Raw genomic sequence first — 19652 nt, forward strand, 5'->3', positions numbered from 1 at the left:
TGCAATGTACCGCGCGGCTTGCCAGGCTGAAGAATTTGTACACGTGCGCGTAGGTGTGTCGCGTATTCGCGCACACGGACGCTTTGGAATTCGAGCGGAATCTGGAAAAAGGTTGGCGAAAAACCGATAAAACAGCTCGGTTGTAAGGTGTGAGAGTGAAAATCGTCGATCGAATGAAAGTGAATTTCATGAATTCCTGCATCCACTTTCATGACACCGTGCTGAACGCGTGCAATAACTCCTAAAATATACTCATCCAGAAATACTTGCTTCGACTGTCGCTCTTAAAGGAAAAAAGAAACTTGCTTTTTCTTTCTTCTTGCAATTTTCTTCGTTTTCCTGCAAGGCACTATTGTAGCTGGAGTCAATGGTGAGATTAAACGGTATTTTTCCTATAGAACGGTCAAAAATAGTACGTTTATTCAATATCATTAGGTAACATCAAATGTTTCAACACGATGATCGTTCAGCTATTAATTCCTACCACGCAAACATATTACAACGGTAAATGTTAAAATTGCATAAAAGTGTCATTGTAACTTTCACATATAATATAATAATTACATGTTCTCATTTATATGAAAAACAAAATAACGTTGTGATCGCCATTCCGGGCATATTTACGTTTCTGCTTGATCTTACAAGTATAAGCGTGCCCTGCTATTTAGATTCCGTTTTTTCCTCCGATTCGCGGATAAAACATGGTATCAGAGAGCGCATAAAATATTTCCTAGATTAATATACAGAGTTGAATTGGCATTATTTTCGATAAAATTCTATTTTATCTGTCAAGCAGGACTTAATTATAAACTTTCTAATATGTACGTATATCCTACAGTGCTCCGTGTTCCGGTATCCTATTGAATAACATACTCATGCGTGATAAACGATAATGGCTTGAATCGTTATAATAAGCGCTCGACCAGGCGAATTCTGAAAATACTGTTTTTCCATTACCAGTGAGAGAACCGGTGAAAATGATTTTCTTGGCGATCGATTCAAGGGCCACTGTTGCATTTATCGGAACACCAAGTCTGGCAAATTCTCAAATATTACAATTATTATATACTATCAGCTAGTCTAGTAGTCGATTATTGAAAGAAAAAAAAACAAACAAACAAAAAGGACAAGATTTTCATTCATGTGTGCATATTGAGCCCGATATAAATAAAGATAAAATAGAGAAAACGAAGCTGCTCTCCAGAAGTCCGGAAAGCTCGGCGATCCAAGGATCGTCGATTACAATCTTTACTCTCTCCTTGTTGTGTATTCAAACGCCCCCTCCCCCTCCCCCGCTGGCCATAGTGATTTTGGCAATATCATCACGTGGTCCGCTCGAGGTAACGTTTGGCCTCAACAGATCCATAACTGTGCGAGTATCGGCCACTGTAGGACGCCCTCGACCAGGCACTTGCCTTGTTGTTGTAACTATTGCAAGCTATTAGCGAATTCATTCCACTTGGCCTGTCGATTGGCACGCTATGGTTACGTCCTCCACCTACTCCTCCTCCTATCAAAGGAGCGCTGTCACTTTGAGATCGACAGCTGTCCGTCAACGGCATCCTCAAATTTTCCTCCGTAACCACCTCCGTGTACGGTTTTGGACCTCGAGAACAACTGCTCAAGAACACGGTCGCTGATACCCCCTACAAAATTCATATTGATCCAATTAACTGTCGCAAATTGTAAAAATATAATCATTCCCCGTTCACAGTGACATCCGGAACTCACCACTAGGAAATGTAAAAATACTATAAAGAGAGACGCATTCCTGAAGCCAATGTTATCCAATAGAATACCAGCTACGCTTGGACCGATGAAAGCTCCGAGGGCAAACGTGCTGGTCCACAATCCACTGATCAGTCCATAAGTCTCGAGGTTATTTGGAAAACCGTATGATCTGCAAAGATTAGAGAATGCGTTTTGCATGTCTTCCGTTCTTTCATTCTAGAAAAAAAGAACATGATAGCTTACATCGAAGTCCTCAGTGCATCCGTGAAACTGGCGACCAGTTGGGCCGACATGCCCAAACCATGAATCACGAGTCCGCAAATGGTCACCCAGATAATGGTTGGAATCGGTATGAAGGGCGCAGGACCGATGAGTGAAAAGCCAATCATCACCAGTAAACATCCAGCAGTGGTAGCCACCTAAAATATGGAAATATCAATAAACAAGATCTTAAAAATCAATTCGATCCCAATGCATGAAATCCGCCTATGTACCTTTGGATGTACATATTTGTCGCACATCCATCCCCAGACAGGGGCAGTGATAGCATAAGTGCCTCCATTGATAACAAACATAAGTCCCAGTACCACAGGGCTCAGATGGAATTGCCTAAGATGGGGCTCCAACGTTGCTTGAAGAAATCCAATACTCATGCTAGTGGCGATTATAGACGCTGTTGCAACCATGACTCCCGGTATTTTCATAACTTTGGCAAAACCTGTTGATATTACAGCATTATATTATTAAATATTCATTATTTTGCACGGATTCATCGTTCGATCATTGTTATGTTGAGTTAATCGCACCTCCAGAGTTATGGGTATCACTGTCCAAATCATCGTGAACAGGCAGGATAAAAACTGTCATGACAGCTGCGAGGAACAAAGCCGAACCAAGAACAGCAAAGGGGGTTGTGTATCCACCGATCTATTATTAATATATATATATATATATTTACAGTTTAATGAGTAGTCGATGCAAGAGACCAAAGAACACTTTTAGCTTTTCTGCATAGCAAATATCGTTTTACCTGATACAGCGCACCACCCACGGTGGGTCCAACGATAAGTCCAAGCCCAAAGAACGTTTCCAGACTAGCAAAAGTGGTGGCAACATTATCCGGAAATTCTTTAGCGATGATGGCAAAGCTAGCGGTCAAAAATGCAGCATTTCCCAGAGCCTCGACGATTCTAATCAGGAAGGAAAGGATGATAAAGGGATAATGCCCATCGACCTTGTCGAGGAGACCAAACATTATCGCGCATGTTCCAGTAGTTAGGATTCCACCGTTGAACAAAAGTTTTGGACCGATCCTGTGCAACTGTAAAAAGCATAGGAGTAAAATATACACGATTGCACAAAATGAGAAACGATGTTGAATCGAAGCGAAGCGATATCTAATTCTAGAAAGCGTCTCGCAGTTCGACCATTATGAAGTTTCTCGATGAGATAGAGCTTTTTTGTGTCATCTTATCGAGATTGGCGTGCGCGCTCTTCACTTTTTGATCGAGTTCGTTTATTATTGAAGAATGAGTTAAGAGGGGACCCACGTGCTGGCCGTAAAGAGGACTGATAAGAAAGACCACCAGTTCGAAGATCCCGAAGACCAATCCGTACTCCGATGGCGAAGCCCCTTTCTTCTCGGCCTGCGAACAAACATGCGTCTTAGTATCAAGATACGAAGAATATACAATTTCACACTCGATGCTTAATTATTATGTATGTATAGCGTGTAGAAAAATTTGTGGAATACGCGCTTCGCCCGGACAGGACCGGCCGGCATGCTGCGTAGTTTGCTCGTCTTATCTCGTTCAATTGCAATTAACGCTTGACGAGATAAAACCGGATAAACTTTGGACGTTTCACAGTGAGAAACGTGTAGAGTGGAGTTATCGAGCTTTCTCGTAGGATTTTCAATAGAAAACGTATCAGTCCCCCTTCCCCCCTGACGAGAAACGCAGAGGCTCGCCACTATTGGATCGTCGCGTCGCAATTTATCTATCGAGCTACTACACCTACTAGACACCCCCGATAACACGCCCTATCTACTCTATGTATAGAAGAATCGTAAAGCCTTGCCTCATTATCGTAATCGTTAATTTCCTCACACTTCCACAAGCTCTATATATAGTATATGTAAAAATCCTACTTTTTCACGATACGATTCTCATTCTTTGCTCGACATCTTTTATCGAAGTGAATAATTAACAAAATAAATTAAAGGTTAGGGGTCCACCAGCAGATAGACACCGACAGATTATGTGTTTTATTAACACCATTTTTCTATACCATTCGTCAAAGTACGTGCATCGTTCATAATTCTTTGCTCGATGAATTTCATTCCCCTTTGAAAGATTCTTCAAATGGAGCAGCTGCTTTCTTTGATCGGCACTTGAAAAATCATCGCTTTCGTTGGGAGTAGAAATTTCTGGCCTAAGAGTATACAGCAGAGATTAATTTCTTTCCTAATTAGTTCCTCGTTGTTGCGAAACAGGGGTCAAGATTTTAATAATTTTGACATACTTATATTAGTCTAATCACTTTACTGTATAATGTAAACAGAGTGTCAAATTTAGTTTTATCCAAGTGTGACGATCGTAAATCACTTCTATCGACCTCGAATTTAAGCCAATTTTGGACAACTGTTGCAAAATTTAATCTTAATTTTTCCGTTCCTTATCGAGGCTGGCTGCATTGGATAAGAATAAATGTTTTGAACCTACTAATTGGAGGGACGTTTTTGCCAAAATTGGATAAACTTTGGCCCCAGTCTCTCGGGAGCCAGCTAGCTCTCCAGGCGATCAACTTGCTACACGCAAGCCGGAAATCATCAAAAGTTACAATGTTCGTGCTTCGACCGATAAACTATAAACCCTACGATTTTTCAGCAATATCTTCATTGTTGTGCTTTTAAACAGAGGATACAAGGTTTTTAGAATATTTTGAAAGGAGCAGTGGCGCTGCAGTCATCTTAATTCTTGCATATATATATATATATATATATACCTACCCTAACAGATTACAGACAGGCATGTTTACGATTTCAAGTTTACGCCTAGCAATTTGCTTCGAGTATTTCGTCACTGATTTCGAACAAATCAGTAAGGTAGAGTCATCCCTATTTTTCCATAACAAGACAAATATTACAGGATAATATTACTTTGGTTCACATATTTCTATCAAAATTCTGAGCTGATAGCGATATTTTAATTATATAGTGTTAGGCAAAGGCCAGAGTGTTACGGAACACTATAATAGATTTTTGAAGGAATTAGGAGGGGAGTTCTGACGCCCGTCTTTCACAACAAAGCGTAAAGCAAATTATAAACAAACTACGCTATTATCGTTTTTTCACTATTAATGTATGAGTAATGACGTCAGAATTGTCGACAAAACTTCCCTCTCGTATATCAGAAAAATATTATTCCAATGATGCGTGTAGGAAAAATGTTTTCTTTCACAATTTGTCCTTCCAGTGCAAGAAGAAGGAACATTGGTCTACGCGAAAGTCACGCTGCGCATACTCATCTAAAACGTCCAACGTAATCTTTCTATTATGAGGGGTCATAAATTTGCAAGAATTAATCGAAGACTCTGTTCATTGTAATGTTCTCTCTGCTCATTGAAAGCAACTAAATTTATCTGGAGTATTTATAATCAATCGCGCAAGCACGCGTCAAAAAGTTCAAGCTCTCGGTAAATAGCGTTAAGTCTGTGAACAACGATCGAGAGACTAAAAGCTGCATCAATCACAAATCCCTGTTGTTCCAAACGATCAACCGTTTGGCTATATAGATTGATTTCGGCAACTGCTGCAACATGTGTTTATTTATCATTATAAATCCAACGACCTATCGATTTAAAAACGCCGTGTATTAAACCGAAATTAAACGCTTTGAATTCTCGAATGTCCGTTAATTAATTCATTCATGGAAATATCTTATTTTCGCGCACTGTACTTTTTTTGCTCGCGTTCGTAATAATCAATTTAATTGAAGAGAGGTCAATGAAAATAAAAGTACGATAAGTATGGTGAAATGCTGAATTTCGCTTGAAAATGATTATCCAGAGTGGAAGTAAGTAGAAGAGAAGAAACGTTACCTCTTGTGGGTAGAAGGGCGCTTGCAGGGAGACGCAGATGGCATTGGAGAAATCGGCGATACTAATGACTATGAGAGTGAGCCACTGCCTCTTGGTAAATTGGGCCATCATGATGAAGAAAGCTGTATTTTGGGCTAATAAAGGTAATCCGTCGTTGGGCCTCCTGATGTCGTCGACGACGGAGGAGGAGGGGTGGTCTCCTTTGCAGACTGGAAGGTCCTTCCGGTTCTTGCAGACTTCGAAAAGTCGTGGAGACGTGTGACGGGCTGAACGACCCCGGGTCGGTTAAGGCATGAGGAACACACTGGATCCGGCAATCGACTGAACGTCTGACAAAGTTGTCACTTCTGGTAAATAATACAAACGTAGTACCGCGCCGTTCTGTGTTGTCTGCCCTCGTCTCTCTTCTCCAATTTGTCGATCTCTTTCACCGTCTCTCTGTATGTATACACCGCGGTCAGTGTGAGCGTGAGCTTGCCCGATCGCTACCTCCTCGTACTTGACAGTGAGAACGAGCTGGCATCTCTCTGTGTTAGTCACTTTTGAGGTTAAGAGAGTTAAGCGCCAGGTCATAGAGGTCACCAGATACGAGCTGTACGGCTCTAATTCATTATCGGAAACGTCGCGGCCCGACATCGTTCCTCCTTTCACGCGTGCATCCACCACGTTGTCCGCTGCAACGCGACTAATTTTTCTTCTTTCTCTCTTCTTTTCATCTCCCCCCCCCCCCCCTCCTCTACTTCATTTTTTATTCGACGCTGATTCACGAACAAAAGTCCAACCCGCTGTTTTATCTACGTTAATTTCAATCATTCAGCGCGGGACAATGTTTTTGCCTCGTTGCATTAGAAAAATATCGAACAGCCATTTGAAGTTAGGAGGAAGCAATTTCTCAATTCATATGAACGTTTGCATTGAAATTTGTCCACAAGAACTTATCTCGTTTGTAAGATTTGAAATTCGATATTTTGATCAAATCATTGAGACTGATTATGTCAAGGAATTACGAAAACAGGTTAATTTACTAAGACACGTACGTTATAAGGTAAAAATATCTAGTGTTGAATTCGTGGTCTCTATACACTCCTTATGTGAAAATTGATATTGGGCGGTGCCGGCACTAAACGTGGTGGCATATCAACTATCCAATTACACTCTTCGTCTACAAAGTACACGGTGTTTTAGATTTTTTATTCCAGTATATAGTATATTAATAAATATAATATCATATTTACTCTTTCTCTCTCTCTCTCTCTCTCTCTCTATATATATATATATATATATATAATTTGTTTTCAAAAGTGAGAGAATTTCTGTATTTCATACCTTGTCGTTTTCATTAAAACCTTCATCTCGTACTACTCTCGTACACTACATGTATATCACATAATAAAAACGCAAAGACAATGTATTTTCAAATTTTTGATTGTCGGTACATAGCGACCATGTTTATGAAACAAGGATTTTTAACAAACCTATGCTAAAATGGACAGTATACAATTTTCATACAATTATTGGCTATTAAGTGTAACTACTATACAGTAATTCTATGTAAGATCATTAATACATATTATTGTTTATGAGAGATCCGCAGCAAAACTTAATTCGTGTCAGTTTTCAGGTTGACAAAACTGAAAATTGAACTTTTCAGCAGCATATAAATTTATAACCAAAACTATAAAGACACTGAAAACAACACAAATTACCTATGTTTTAATTCATAGTCTTACAATACGTTTCTAATTCCATAAAATTAAACGCTAATATCAATTAAAAGGACAGCGGGAAGATTTTAAACTTCCAAGTCTTATAGATTCAATTAAAGAACAAAAGCATATGGATATAGAGCATACGCAGCTAATATCAGATTGCACGTAAGTTTATGGAAACATATTTAACGTTTGACACACACGTTAAACTCGTTTAATAACATTGTGTAAAAAAATTGCTAAGAAACATTAATAATGTTGCATTAATGCAGAGCATCGCACTTTTCAGTTTTATTGTTCTTTAAATGTATAAGAAATAACGGACTAATTGCCAAGTGTTCAACGCATTCAATAAGAGGATAACGTGTCGAATAAGAGGATATAAATACAAAAACTTAATTACTATACGATACGCAACATTGATGAAAAGTACTACGTGTCATGGAGCCAAACTTTCATTGGCAATTTGGTAAAGGCTGTGTTCATAAAAGCTTGGAAATGCTTGGCGATACTGTTACTGGCAGCTGGTCTCATCTCTTCGATGATCTCCTTAGCATTTTGATTGAGGAACTGGTTCATCGCTTGCCCGATTACATTATTTCCATTAATTTCGTCGTCAATGCGAAATCTTGCACGACCCAGACTAAAGTCAACCAACAGTCTTCCTATTCTCATATAACGCACGCCATCCTTCAGCTCTTCCACTCCTTGTACTCGTGCAATTGCTGCAACGTCACCTAAAAGTTCATCGTTTATTTTTATTAATTTGTAATCTATATTGAGACACATTATGAGAAAACAATGTGGAGAAGAGCATACCAAACAGGGCCCAGAAATCTCCCTGGCTCTGAATGGGGAAGAGGAGAACATTTCCAGCTACTTTATAGCGACCTTGAAGCTCTATTTTTGGGATGGTCAATTGTAAATCTAATCTCAAAGTCTTGATGTCAACTCGGACTTTGTTGATGGAGTAATTGCCTGGACCAATAGCTGTGATGTTGGAAAATAAAGCACTCACGCGAACAGCACCTTGACCGTTCTCCATTCCCAATTCCGGAATACTGAGTGGCTCGATCGGTGGTAAATCGAGATCGGCAATACCTGAAAAAACACTTTTCTTTTACTTGGCGATATTTCTCTTTTCTTCTCATGCATCTTTTTTATCTTGAAGCATAAATCGATTGTTTCGTAACGTTTCTGAAACTAATTAAAAAAGGCACGGTGAAAGAATCTCATTCCATTCTAAATATATACCTACCATATCTTATGTAACTTTCGACATCACTATTTTACCACGTTACACATTTACACAGAGAGATGCTTCAAATATGGAATTGCATTCCCCATTATTACATAAATGCACGAAATAGTCAATTTGATGCACTCTGCTGCATATTTGAAATTTCGTTGTCTCGAAGGAAGTGTTGTTTTGGAAAGGAATCGTTTGCTTCCATGCTGCAGTCTTCATTTTAAAATCTGTTACGTATTTAGTTTATAGAAAAAGTGCTCACCTTTCACTAAATATGGTTTCAGATGATTGAACTGCTTTTGGATGCATAACTCTAGCTGCGGATCCGACCTTTCGCATGGTAGAATATACTCGGCTGAAAAGAAATTAATAGTAGACAATGTTCTAACAGACAGTTTGTAAACAAGAAGCTACTTTTGCATTTAATGAATGGATATAACGAGTTATCAAAAAAAGCTTCATAAGCCTGTCCTTGAAATTATAAGAGAAGATTTGTCCTAGGAATAACATGTTTTACGATCGTCTTGTATAGTATCTACATATATCTATGTTTTGACTTTAGGCTCGTTTATCTGCGTCAAAACTAAAAATGCTTACGAAAATCTTTAGTGTTAAAAATACATATTTGGAATATCAAATGATCGTGTAGGTCGCAGGTAAACGTTTCGTTACTTTAATAACTTAAAATCTGAAGAACTAAATTTCTAATGTCGAGAGTCTCAATTCGTCAATGCAATAACATTGCGATTCGCTCTCCTCTCTTCGATCCACTATGAAATCACGCAAATACTTGTTTCTCTACTCATCGCGATTCAATGTTTTCCTTCTTCCGATGGAAATTTATGAATTCGTTCTCGCTATTCACATTAATTTTATCAGAATATTTTTGTATATTGATTGTTATGCCCAGAAAACGGGTATCATTCATTTGATAAATACTTGTGGATCATTGCACGTCACTAATCGCTCACATTTTTTGTCTCCTTTTTAGCCCGTCTCATTTGCTGAATTGCACGATTATGATAATTTTCTATATACGCTTTAACGAGTTTCTCCCGTAGAATTCTTCTCGTCACTCTTGTTTAATAAAAGTTAAGCAAAGTACATCCCCCGTATATAGAAATTGCACGAATTTGTTGTACTTTTTAGCATAACCAGAAGAAGTACCTATGGTCTTTATGTAAGCATTTTCAGATATTTCAAAATAGTTTTTACATGATACCAACTCGCGGCCTTGGAGCAACTTTCTTCGGCCTTTATATATTTCCTGTGCTCAACTGACACGAGCACAACAAATCGTAAAACATACCCAATCAGTAAAAATCACTGCAAGAATTTATCAGTTCCTAAAGAGGCATAGCTGACCTTCTTGTCAATATTGAGAAAAAAAAACATCAAATCAATGTTCGACTTTCTCGTCGAGAGTTTTCGTTTCTACGTAAAGATAATCTTTCTACGAGCAATGTGCTTATGCAACATATTGAAAGCAGAGCATTCTTCCTTATAACAATAAGAAACTTAATTAATAATTGCTAAATTATCTAAACACTAAAGTCTCATTAAAACTCTTAAATAACAAGTGTCACTCGTATAATAACTCGATATATCAGATAAAGATTAAATTTCCTACTTCGTCGTTACATAAATGGTATTACAATAGAACTTTTTTTATCAAGCTATTACATAGCTTTATTTTTATTGAAGTAGAATCGAATTTAGCAACGTCAAATTTACAATCCAATTAAAAATAGCAAGGTGCTACGCGAAGCGTATAAGGTTAAGACTGTATACAACTTTTTTTCGATGCCAAAGTTGCACGGGTCTCACGAGTATATACCTATAGTATATATGGAGCGAGTCGAGTTTATCCACTGGCAGAAATTGATAATGTAGTCTACAATCGGAGCTCCACAAAGCATTAATGAGCAATCTTATCACACAAGTTACATGACAAAAACTATCATATCGCACAGTTCACAAGGTAGCTCGATCGAAAACGAGAGTTTTCGGTGAAATCAATCGAATAGAATTCGTCAAAAGTATAAAAGAAAAGTCTCTAGAATTTTCGATCGTCGGGACCTATCATAACACTGATTATGCAAGAAAATATGAGTAATATTCATTAGTATTGTGGATGAACGGAATATTAACCGGGCTATTCCAAAAACGAGGTTCATATGTGGGTTAATGCTATACCAGGAATTAACAAAGCTCGTTATGCAATATTCCAGTGTATAGAATTCAGGTATTACGTGATGCAAAGGAATCTGGACCGTTGGATGCGTCTATGACGTGTTACAATTACGTTGTCACTTTCACCAGTGAATCTGGCAGTGTAGGTGAACACTAATAACAATGTTGGAAGAAATGATAAAGCAAGGATGATCCAAACGAAATGTCATGAATTGACAAATCACTCGAATCGAAGTATTTTATAAAAGGGAGAATGAGCAGGAGGGAGAGAAAGAAAGAATAGAGTATGGTGCAATGGACAATTACTGGTAGAGTATAAGAGACGCGCAGCAAAGAAGAAAAGACAAAACAAGGCATAAATCACGCTTCGTTACTAGCTGCTTTGCTACGTATATGGGCGAGCCGGCAAAGGGCAGGCGGTGTACAAAATTGGATGGCTGGTGTTTATATATACTATGTGAGAGAGAGAGAGAGAGAGAGAGAGAGAGAGAGAGAGGTTTATTTATACAGTACGTATAGTATACACCACTAGCGCGGGGACTGGCACCTCGCGTTCTTGTTGTAATACCGGCTTAAGACGTCCCGGTACTTTCTCCGACCGATTGCCGATTACCACCGATCCACGGCGTTTATGCAATCTCTGACATAACCTTCGCCACGCCATCAACCACCGTTACGCCATGCTCTTTCAGCTATTATGCCTAGGCTAGCTCCTGCGCCTGAGTCTGGCCCTGGTCTACCTGCTCTCATGGAAACAATCCAAATCTGTCATTTCTCTCACTGTCAACAAAACGAACCATCCTTTCACCATCCAATCGACCCAATTTCAGCCAAACAATTTTTCATTCCATCTTAAATTTGTCCAAATTCCCTGTATTTTGTTTTTCTAATTAAACAATAGTCGATTATTCAAGAAATCATCTATTAATGGTTTAGAGTCTAGTGTACACGTTCGCATATATACGTTTCTTTGTATCTTATTTAATTGCAATGCGAAACACGACATTTATCATTTTTCTTCGTTTTACAAGCACCTTTCGTGACTGATGGTTAATCGGTTTCAATCTCAAAGTATCATCGCGTGTAATTTGTTGTAGCGGTTAATCGATGTTAATGAAGTGTGATCCTAATTAATATTAAGCTGCGTGAGAAACGAGTGGGCAAGGGTCGAAAATCGCGTAAATAGTTGGCGCGCGGATTAGAAGGTACCACTAGCTTATCAAGGTTCGACCGAGACTTGGCTCCAATTTAACGAGATATTTTCGTAGAAAGAGAAAGGCTGATGCGATCGAGATCACGGAAGGAAAATCGCAAGAACCAACCGAGCTATTTCCTCATCCATCTCATTCATCAAAAAAATGAATAGAATTGTAGGATGAAATTACTGTGATTTGTGTGGGAACCACGCAGAAAACATTGCATGACGCTTGAATGAAAAGTTATCGAATGTTGAAAAACTAAACGCGCTCGTGTCATAGATTCAAATGAATAATTGTGATGGAAATTTTCAACGAGTGCATTGCCTTTGAAGCGTTTCGCAATCCATGCGCACGATGATCATCGGAATGATTTATGGTAAAATGGGATCGAAAAAATTACTCAGAAAGCAAACTATATAGTTGTTCTACACAAACGAGTACCTCGACTAAGCGAATGATTCTAAAGAGAAATAAAGTGTTTTCGATCTGTGAGCTTCGTGGTGCATAAAATCTAATGGGATTGATCACACAAGACGAGTATATAGATTATTTACAAAACTATTTCGAAAGCGAAAAGCTTCCGCACGTAAATCTTACGAGTTTCAAACTCGGGCTCGTTCAATCCTGGATTATCCGCCTTCTCGCTCAAAGCCAAATGGACCAAAAGCAATCCGAAGAAAAGCAGGGGCATCCTTCCTGTGCTCGTCATTTCCAAGTTTCGCCGAGTCACTAGTTTTCCTTCCAAAAAATCCCACTTACACTCGCTCGCTGCACTTTTCTATCAATGTCCAAGATCTTCACCCACCCCTCTCAAACCTCCTGACAAAATGTATCAATTTCTGATTTGGATCAAACGCCACTTCCTCTCTTACTCCGCGAATTTCTCTAAAACCTAGCTTAAGACATTGTCTCCAGCTTCTGAGTTTGATAATCACAAGTAACACCAACGAACCGTGGACAAGTAGAGTGGTATATAATATTGGAAATTTTGTTCGAGAGGAGGATCTTTGATTATTTCGAATTTTGGGTGGATCGAATCGATGGGAATTGGTGTGCGGGGGTGAGTGTGGGGGTGGGTCAGAGGGGTTTTGGAGTAAATGGGTCAAGTGGTGACTAGCAAGCTGCCTTCTGATAAACTAAAGACGGGACCCCGTCATATTCTGTCTTATATGCGAAAGCCCCCTACTCCAGGTATACGTTGCTTGCTACCGAGTTTAAGACGACCGGTGGGCGCCGCGAGTCGTAACCGCCTTTTCTTTCTACTTCCTTCATGGAGGAGAACACCAGCTACGACCGAATACGACGTTCAAGCTGCCGCCTCGCAACTGCGCATGCGCACTCGCCAGTTTCTGCCCCAACTTACCGGAACCCGAACTGCTCTCTCCAAAATTAATTGCTCGTCATGTTTTTTCGCCAAGACTTTTTTTATCCCCGGCTCGATCGATGACCGTCAAACATCAGCACTTTTCCAGACAGGAAGTTTCCTCACGGTCGACTTGTTCCTCTTTTCCTTCATCCCTTCCGCCTTCGAGGCTCCGAAACCTCGGCTCGATCTTCATTCACGAAAACCTGAAACTTCACGCGAATATTTCTCTCCTCAATATTTTGCCCTTCTCCAATATTAACATGGACGACCGCTTCTTGTTTTGACCCTGTAGGCAAGATCGAGTTTGCTGAATTAGCGATTTTATACATGAATAAACTCAGCTTCGCTTTCTGACCAATTTTTCTCAAGGATTCTCAATGAGTAATTGCAATGTTTTTACCAGCCGTAATATTTTTGGATTGTCAGAGGAATAATGAAACACCATAGGAACGAGCTAGGATTGCGCAGGTAAGTTAGTCGGAGTTAAACAAATAACTGTAATAATAATGGCAAAAAGAATCTTGATGCAAGTGAGCGACTCTCGAGCGAATGACGTAGTGAACTTAAATAAAAGGTTAACTATGTTAATTTCTTCTATGTTTTATTCTATTAAGAGAATTATAGATGAATTATAAATAATTAATCTTCCTATTGTTAACAGAGCAACGTGGTTCAATATGTCAGTATTAATAACTTCCTAAAAACTTGGCGCACGAGACTCGAAGCGGGTCGAGCAAGTTCATTGGTACTTTTTCTACTAAATAAGCGCTTTTTCACTCTTAGTACTTGTGCACACCAAGCGATCATTGCAAAAAAATAACATTGAAAATTCTTTATTCGCTATGCAAAAGGAGAGGGAAAGAGTCGGAGATTTTTTTTACGATATATACCCAACGCAAAAGTATTTATTCCGTGCACGAATCTCTTGACGCAGCTTTATTATGAAATACACGATACAGAGGCTCGTGGAGCCTGGGATGTGCACTTGTATGGGATTAAATATACACGGTAAATTCCAGAAACTAATGTTGCTGTTGTTCCCTAAACGTCGAGTCTCCTTTATTACAGCTGAATAACAAATGTCACAAATGGTTTTATCAACGTCATGAGAGAGAGAGAGAGAGAGATTTTGCAATTGTAATCATTCCAAGGGGAAAGATCTTTCGAAAAATAATTGTCCACGATACGTTGACCCTCTTCTTGCTTCTCGATTATAATTTTTTCTTCCCTATCTTTGATTTTCAGATTCATGTAATCTGTTTGATTAAAGTCTGCGGGGAGATTATACGCTTTAGCGAGATTTCCGGAGTTTGTCCATACATTATGGAATGGACAGATGTATGCTACATACATATAAATTTATATATATGTATCTATTATGCTGTTGTTGTCTTTTCGTCTGACTTGTCGCGTGCCGTGATGACATGTCAAAAATAAAATAGCCGCGCATGGAGAAGCGATATGTTAGAAAGTAATAATAAAGCCGGGACCGATGGCCGGTATAGGCTGCTTAGCCGACCGTGAATATATAATGCGCAATTGTCTTTCCAAATTCGTCCTCCAAGAGGCTATTTTCGTTGCATTATCCCATTCTTTCCCGTTCGTGCACAACATACGTGACATACTACCTGGAAATGCACAAGACGAATGTGCGGCTGTGCTCGCATTTATAAATGCCATCGCGCATCAATCCTCCTGGATTTTCAGAAAATCTACGCAAGCGAATAAATACGAAAGTTATACATGCATATACTAACCCAAACCGGAAGTCCGAATATTCTGGAAGCATGACTCTACAATGCTAATGCCAGCTAAAATTACTGCTTGTTCTATATGAATAAAAAAAAAGGACAGGACATTGAAGAAGGAGGGAAACAAGAGGAATGCTAAAAATACTGTTATTAGTGAATTAATTACAGATCTTTGAGGTTCGAAGGAATTCTGTCTCGTTCAGTGAAAACTTCGGCGAGCAAGTACACATTGCTCAATTTCTTTCGAGAACACTGACAAGTCTTTGGTCGATAGATCCTTTCTATATACCTGAAGTAGTAACGGAAGGTCCATTAAAGTTAACTTATAATGCATTTGTGAAAGTGTATTCGTGTGTGTGCGCGTACGAATACAATATTGCTACATCGATGCACAATTAGCATTAGAATTATCGACGATAAACATACGTTTATTCCTATCGGGGAGAAAGAAGATAAAAACACTGTATTTTTTCTTCGCCATTGTGAAACAATTATATCAAACGTTGCTAATTATACATTTTTCTCTCATGCACGAATAATTCTTTCGTCTTTGCTGTTAAATAAATTTTGAGAGCGTTTTCTATGATCTAGGCTAATTACTTACAAATAATTATTGTTTATTGTCTATAGCTATTGAACTTTAATTTATTTTGTAGGAGATTTAAGGCTTTGGTGGATGTTATGCTATATTTAAAAGAAATCGATATGTTTAATCGTGGCACCTATCGAGAAATGCAAGAATCATCAGTAGTTTACCTTTGAAAGATTTTCAGTTCCTAGGTAACATAAATATAAGGAGTAATAGTGAATTGATATTCACATCATGCAGTACAGTAGTAGACGTGCAATAGGCAATGAGGCTGTTTAATACCAGTAGATAAAACATTAGAGACGTCAAGCTAAGACCGGAGGGAGGAAAATAAAACAGAAGAGCGATAATAACAAATTACCTTTGTTGCAGTTTATTCCTTTGTACAATGTAAAACTCATTAAATGTTAGAAATTTAATTGTTTGTCTTATTTTATAATTGCTTCGACAAAAATATCTTACTAATTATCTCCTTAAAACTGCAACCATATAGTTATCGTCTTCTTAAAAACGCAAAACATCAAAGTGTGCAGCAAAATAAATTCCATGAATATCATCTCATGCTCTCTTGGAAATACTAGAAATATTTTAGCTTTTATGAGATGCTAATTGACTAAGGCCTATATCAATGTGGTGTGCAGAAGCTATGATCAAACCTAAACCATACGCGTTCTGTTAAAAGCAACAAGTGTTATTGTATAGAAAAAATATAAATAATATTTTTTTTTTATCTTCTGACCCCAATTTAACGATAATTATAGTGATAATTATTTGTTTAAATAATAACAGAAAATACTATTTTTATACCATTTTAACCAAAAATGACCATTACATCTTATCTTAGGAGTTAAAAGTTGTTCAAGTAGAAAATAAAAATCGTTTGTTGCAGTAAAATGGGCTAATATTTCAAAATAAAGCAAATGTCCGGCCCCCAAAAATCAAGCCCTACTCTGAAGCCTGTGCAACAAAAGTTTTCTATTCCAGAAACTAAGCTATTAGGAACAAGGTCAGTATACATAACAGTATGTAGATAGCACATACCGAAGTAAGAAGCATCGCATTCATACGTGACGTGAACTTGAGAAAATTTTATAATCTTGTCATTTTCTGTTGACTTTTTTTTAAAAAGAAATCTATTTATAAATTGCTTAGGTACTTATTTATTACAGTCATACTTTTAATAACATTACAGTTTGCAACAATAATAATTAAATTTTATTTCTTTGAATGTATTAACCTCTGCATTTATTTTATATGAAAGAAAAATTATTTAATACTGTAATGCAGAGTTAATAAGGAGAAGGATTCTAGCAACTGGACTTGGCCAGGTTAAGTCGTGACGCGGATATAATTCAGAAGAAGCCACATAGATGACTCTAGTTGTACTTTTCTAAAGATAGCAACTGTAGCTCTTTCTTTACTTTGAACCTGGATAAAAAGAATTCTTTCGTACTAACAGAGCTATATAATTAATCCTGCGACTAACTTTAATAAATACGCATTCTAGTTTACAGACATTAATTATGAATCAATAAATATTTATTTAATGCTGACATGAATATATGAAATAGTTCTCCCTGTGTACATTGCAGATCGTTCGTTAACAACAGAATTCTTAAATGTAGGAATAATTATATAAAAAAGTCTTAGCTATATCGAGGTAAGAGTACATCCAGTGGATATTTGGAGTATATCCTGTTGCAGAATTTTTTGAAAAGCGTTGCTACTGTTTCTTCGAGAGCAGGTTTGATCTCGGCTGCTACAGTTTTCCAATTATCGTTCAAGAAAAGATTCATGGCTTCGGACAAAGTCTTATCACCATTGAACAAATTATCCAGATGAATATTGGCGCGTCCTACGTTAAAGTCCACGTAAAAATCAGTCACTCTCAGGTGAGTCATTTCAGTCTTTGCGTCCTCATATCTCTCTCCCTGGATTCGAACTATCGCATCAATATCTGTAAAGTTACCGTGCACGATTCCGTTACCAGTCACTGGTAACATTAGTATCCTACCATCCATAATGTAATCCGCTGTCATATTCAAACGTGGGATTTTCAGCTTTAATTTAGTACGGTCTTTTTCTACATTGACCCTACATGCAACAAATAATTTTATTACGTAAGAATTCTCTCTCTCTCTCTCTTTCTATGTGACACACATGTAATAAACGTGGAATAAAATTTGCTTACTTGACAGTTTTCAATATAAAGTCGGTCCCACCAGAGACTTTGATATTGGTATAGGTGGAGCTAACGGAAACTGGCCCAGCTGCTTGACTGATGTCGATTTTAGGTATGTTCAGTGGTTCGCAGGGTGGAATGTGCAAAGCCGGAATTCCATCTTTCAAGTATGGCTTTAAAGCGTTTACACTGTCTTTAACGCATTCGTTTAAATTTGGATCGTCGCGGTAACATATTTGAAGAAAAGGCGCTGTTGAAAGAAAATATTCTATATAGGTAAAATTGAACGGCAGCGAGAAAAGGATTTAATGGTACTAGCAAATAATAATAGAATTACATATGTGGAGTGTAATGACTCATAGTTTAAATCTTAGTAGTCAGCTACATGAAGCTATTTGGAACAAACCAAATGTGCCTCGACATGACATTTCAATCTGAAAATGGAAACTCATGATCTTTGAAGCAGCACTTATAAACAACCATTCGACCATTTTAAATGCATTCCGTGCATTTTATTCCAAATTATAAACCGTTCTTTGCTGTCATAGTTATCTAACAAAATGAGGATTTTCTCCTCAAAAGCTTGTCTGTTTTTTGAATATATTTTTACATAGAAAGATAATATACTTACGTATCTCCGGTGTATTTCTTGAAAAGACCGAATATGCCAAAATGCTTACAGCGAATGTAACGAGCTGTACGAGATTCATGGTAAATGGATTAACGATGTTTATTCGTGAAATAATTGGATGTAACTGAAGACTCCGCTTAGTCCGCTGATCCGTTCTGACTGTAGATGCAACTCGATGCTTCGAAGGCAATATGCTGACGACATTAATTTCATACGTTTTTTTTTTTGCAAAATCGAAAGACAAATAATCAGGTCAGTTGGAATATTTAAAATTTTCGATAAGCACAGCAATTTTTCAAGTTTTCAGCAAAATTCGAGTTGAATCTCTATTTCAATATCTACTAAATAAAAATTCGGTGTTTTTAATCGGACAGTTGGAATTAAACTCTGGTTGAATTCTTCTGGAACTTTAAAAGAGAACCTTGCCCTCCATTAGCTGCACAGTGAAGATCGCGACAGCAGGAGTCGAGGAAACGCCGCCGGGGGACAGAAAGAAGAAAAAAAAATCACTTCTGACTAAGATCAAGCAGTTAACTATCATGAGCTATGATGGTCCATGGCCCAGATCGCATGCCCTTCCACATCTCCTATAAAAACCCAATGCGAACGTGTCATCCAGTTGCACTTGTGTCTCATCTTTGACCACGGTTAACGTATTTTTATAATCCCACTGGACATTTAATAAGATTAACCGTGCATGTGGATCATCGTGTACCAACTGACAATGATCTCTAATAATTACATCAAGTACGTTCGATTAATACTCGGCTAATACCACTTCCAGCCTTAAACGAGTTATCCTTTAAACGATACCCCGCGCATTGATGTGCATGATAATATCTGCTACACTGCTCATCTTTGTTTTAATAGCACTAACGCTTATATTAATTTATCAGCCGTATTACGTTTGGCATATCAAAACATCCAACTGATATCAGCCTCCACGATAAT

At 38.0% G+C, this 19652-nt stretch overlaps 3 protein-coding genes across 3 annotated transcripts; all 3 read right to left on the minus strand.

The window, feature by feature from the left end:
* Positions 1-397: 397 nt before the first annotated feature.
* Positions 398-6304, minus strand: LOC136782742 (MFS-type transporter SLC18B1-like). The gene is made up of 8 exons (XM_066742385.1): positions 5833-6304; positions 3282-3377; positions 2762-3052; positions 2538-2658; positions 2226-2449; positions 1975-2150; positions 1732-1900; positions 398-1646 (listed from the first exon to the last, which is right to left on the minus strand). The coding sequence occupies exons 1-8, from the start codon at positions 5941-5943 to the stop codon at positions 1323-1325; spliced, it is 1512 nt and encodes a 503-aa protein (XP_066598482.1). The 5' UTR covers positions 5944-6304; the 3' UTR covers positions 398-1322.
* A 733-nt stretch (positions 6305-7037) lies between these two features.
* Positions 7038-13328, minus strand: LOC136782746 (protein takeout-like). The gene is made up of 4 exons (XM_066742392.1): positions 12780-13328; positions 9053-9145; positions 8361-8642; positions 7038-8278 (listed from the first exon to the last, which is right to left on the minus strand). The coding sequence occupies exons 1-4, from the start codon at positions 12889-12891 to the stop codon at positions 7974-7976; spliced, it is 792 nt and encodes a 263-aa protein (XP_066598489.1). The 5' UTR covers positions 12892-13328; the 3' UTR covers positions 7038-7973.
* A 3724-nt stretch (positions 13329-17052) lies between these two features.
* LOC136782856 (protein takeout-like) lies at positions 17053-18830 on the minus strand. The gene is made up of 3 exons (XM_066742559.1): positions 18702-18830; positions 18080-18320; positions 17053-17982 (listed from the first exon to the last, which is right to left on the minus strand). Exons 1-3 carry the CDS (start codon positions 18778-18780, stop codon positions 17535-17537), a joined length of 768 nt encoding a protein of 255 aa, XP_066598656.1. The 5' UTR covers positions 18781-18830; the 3' UTR covers positions 17053-17534.
* Between the last annotated feature and the right edge of the window lie 822 nt (positions 18831-19652).

This window comes from Prorops nasuta, unplaced genomic scaffold, assembly GCF_024137725.1.
Source record: "Prorops nasuta isolate Cenicafe-Biocafe unplaced genomic scaffold, Cenicafe_Pnas_1.2 PNAS00030, whole genome shotgun sequence".
Taxonomy (NCBI): Eukaryota; Metazoa; Arthropoda; class Insecta; order Hymenoptera; family Bethylidae; genus Prorops; species Prorops nasuta.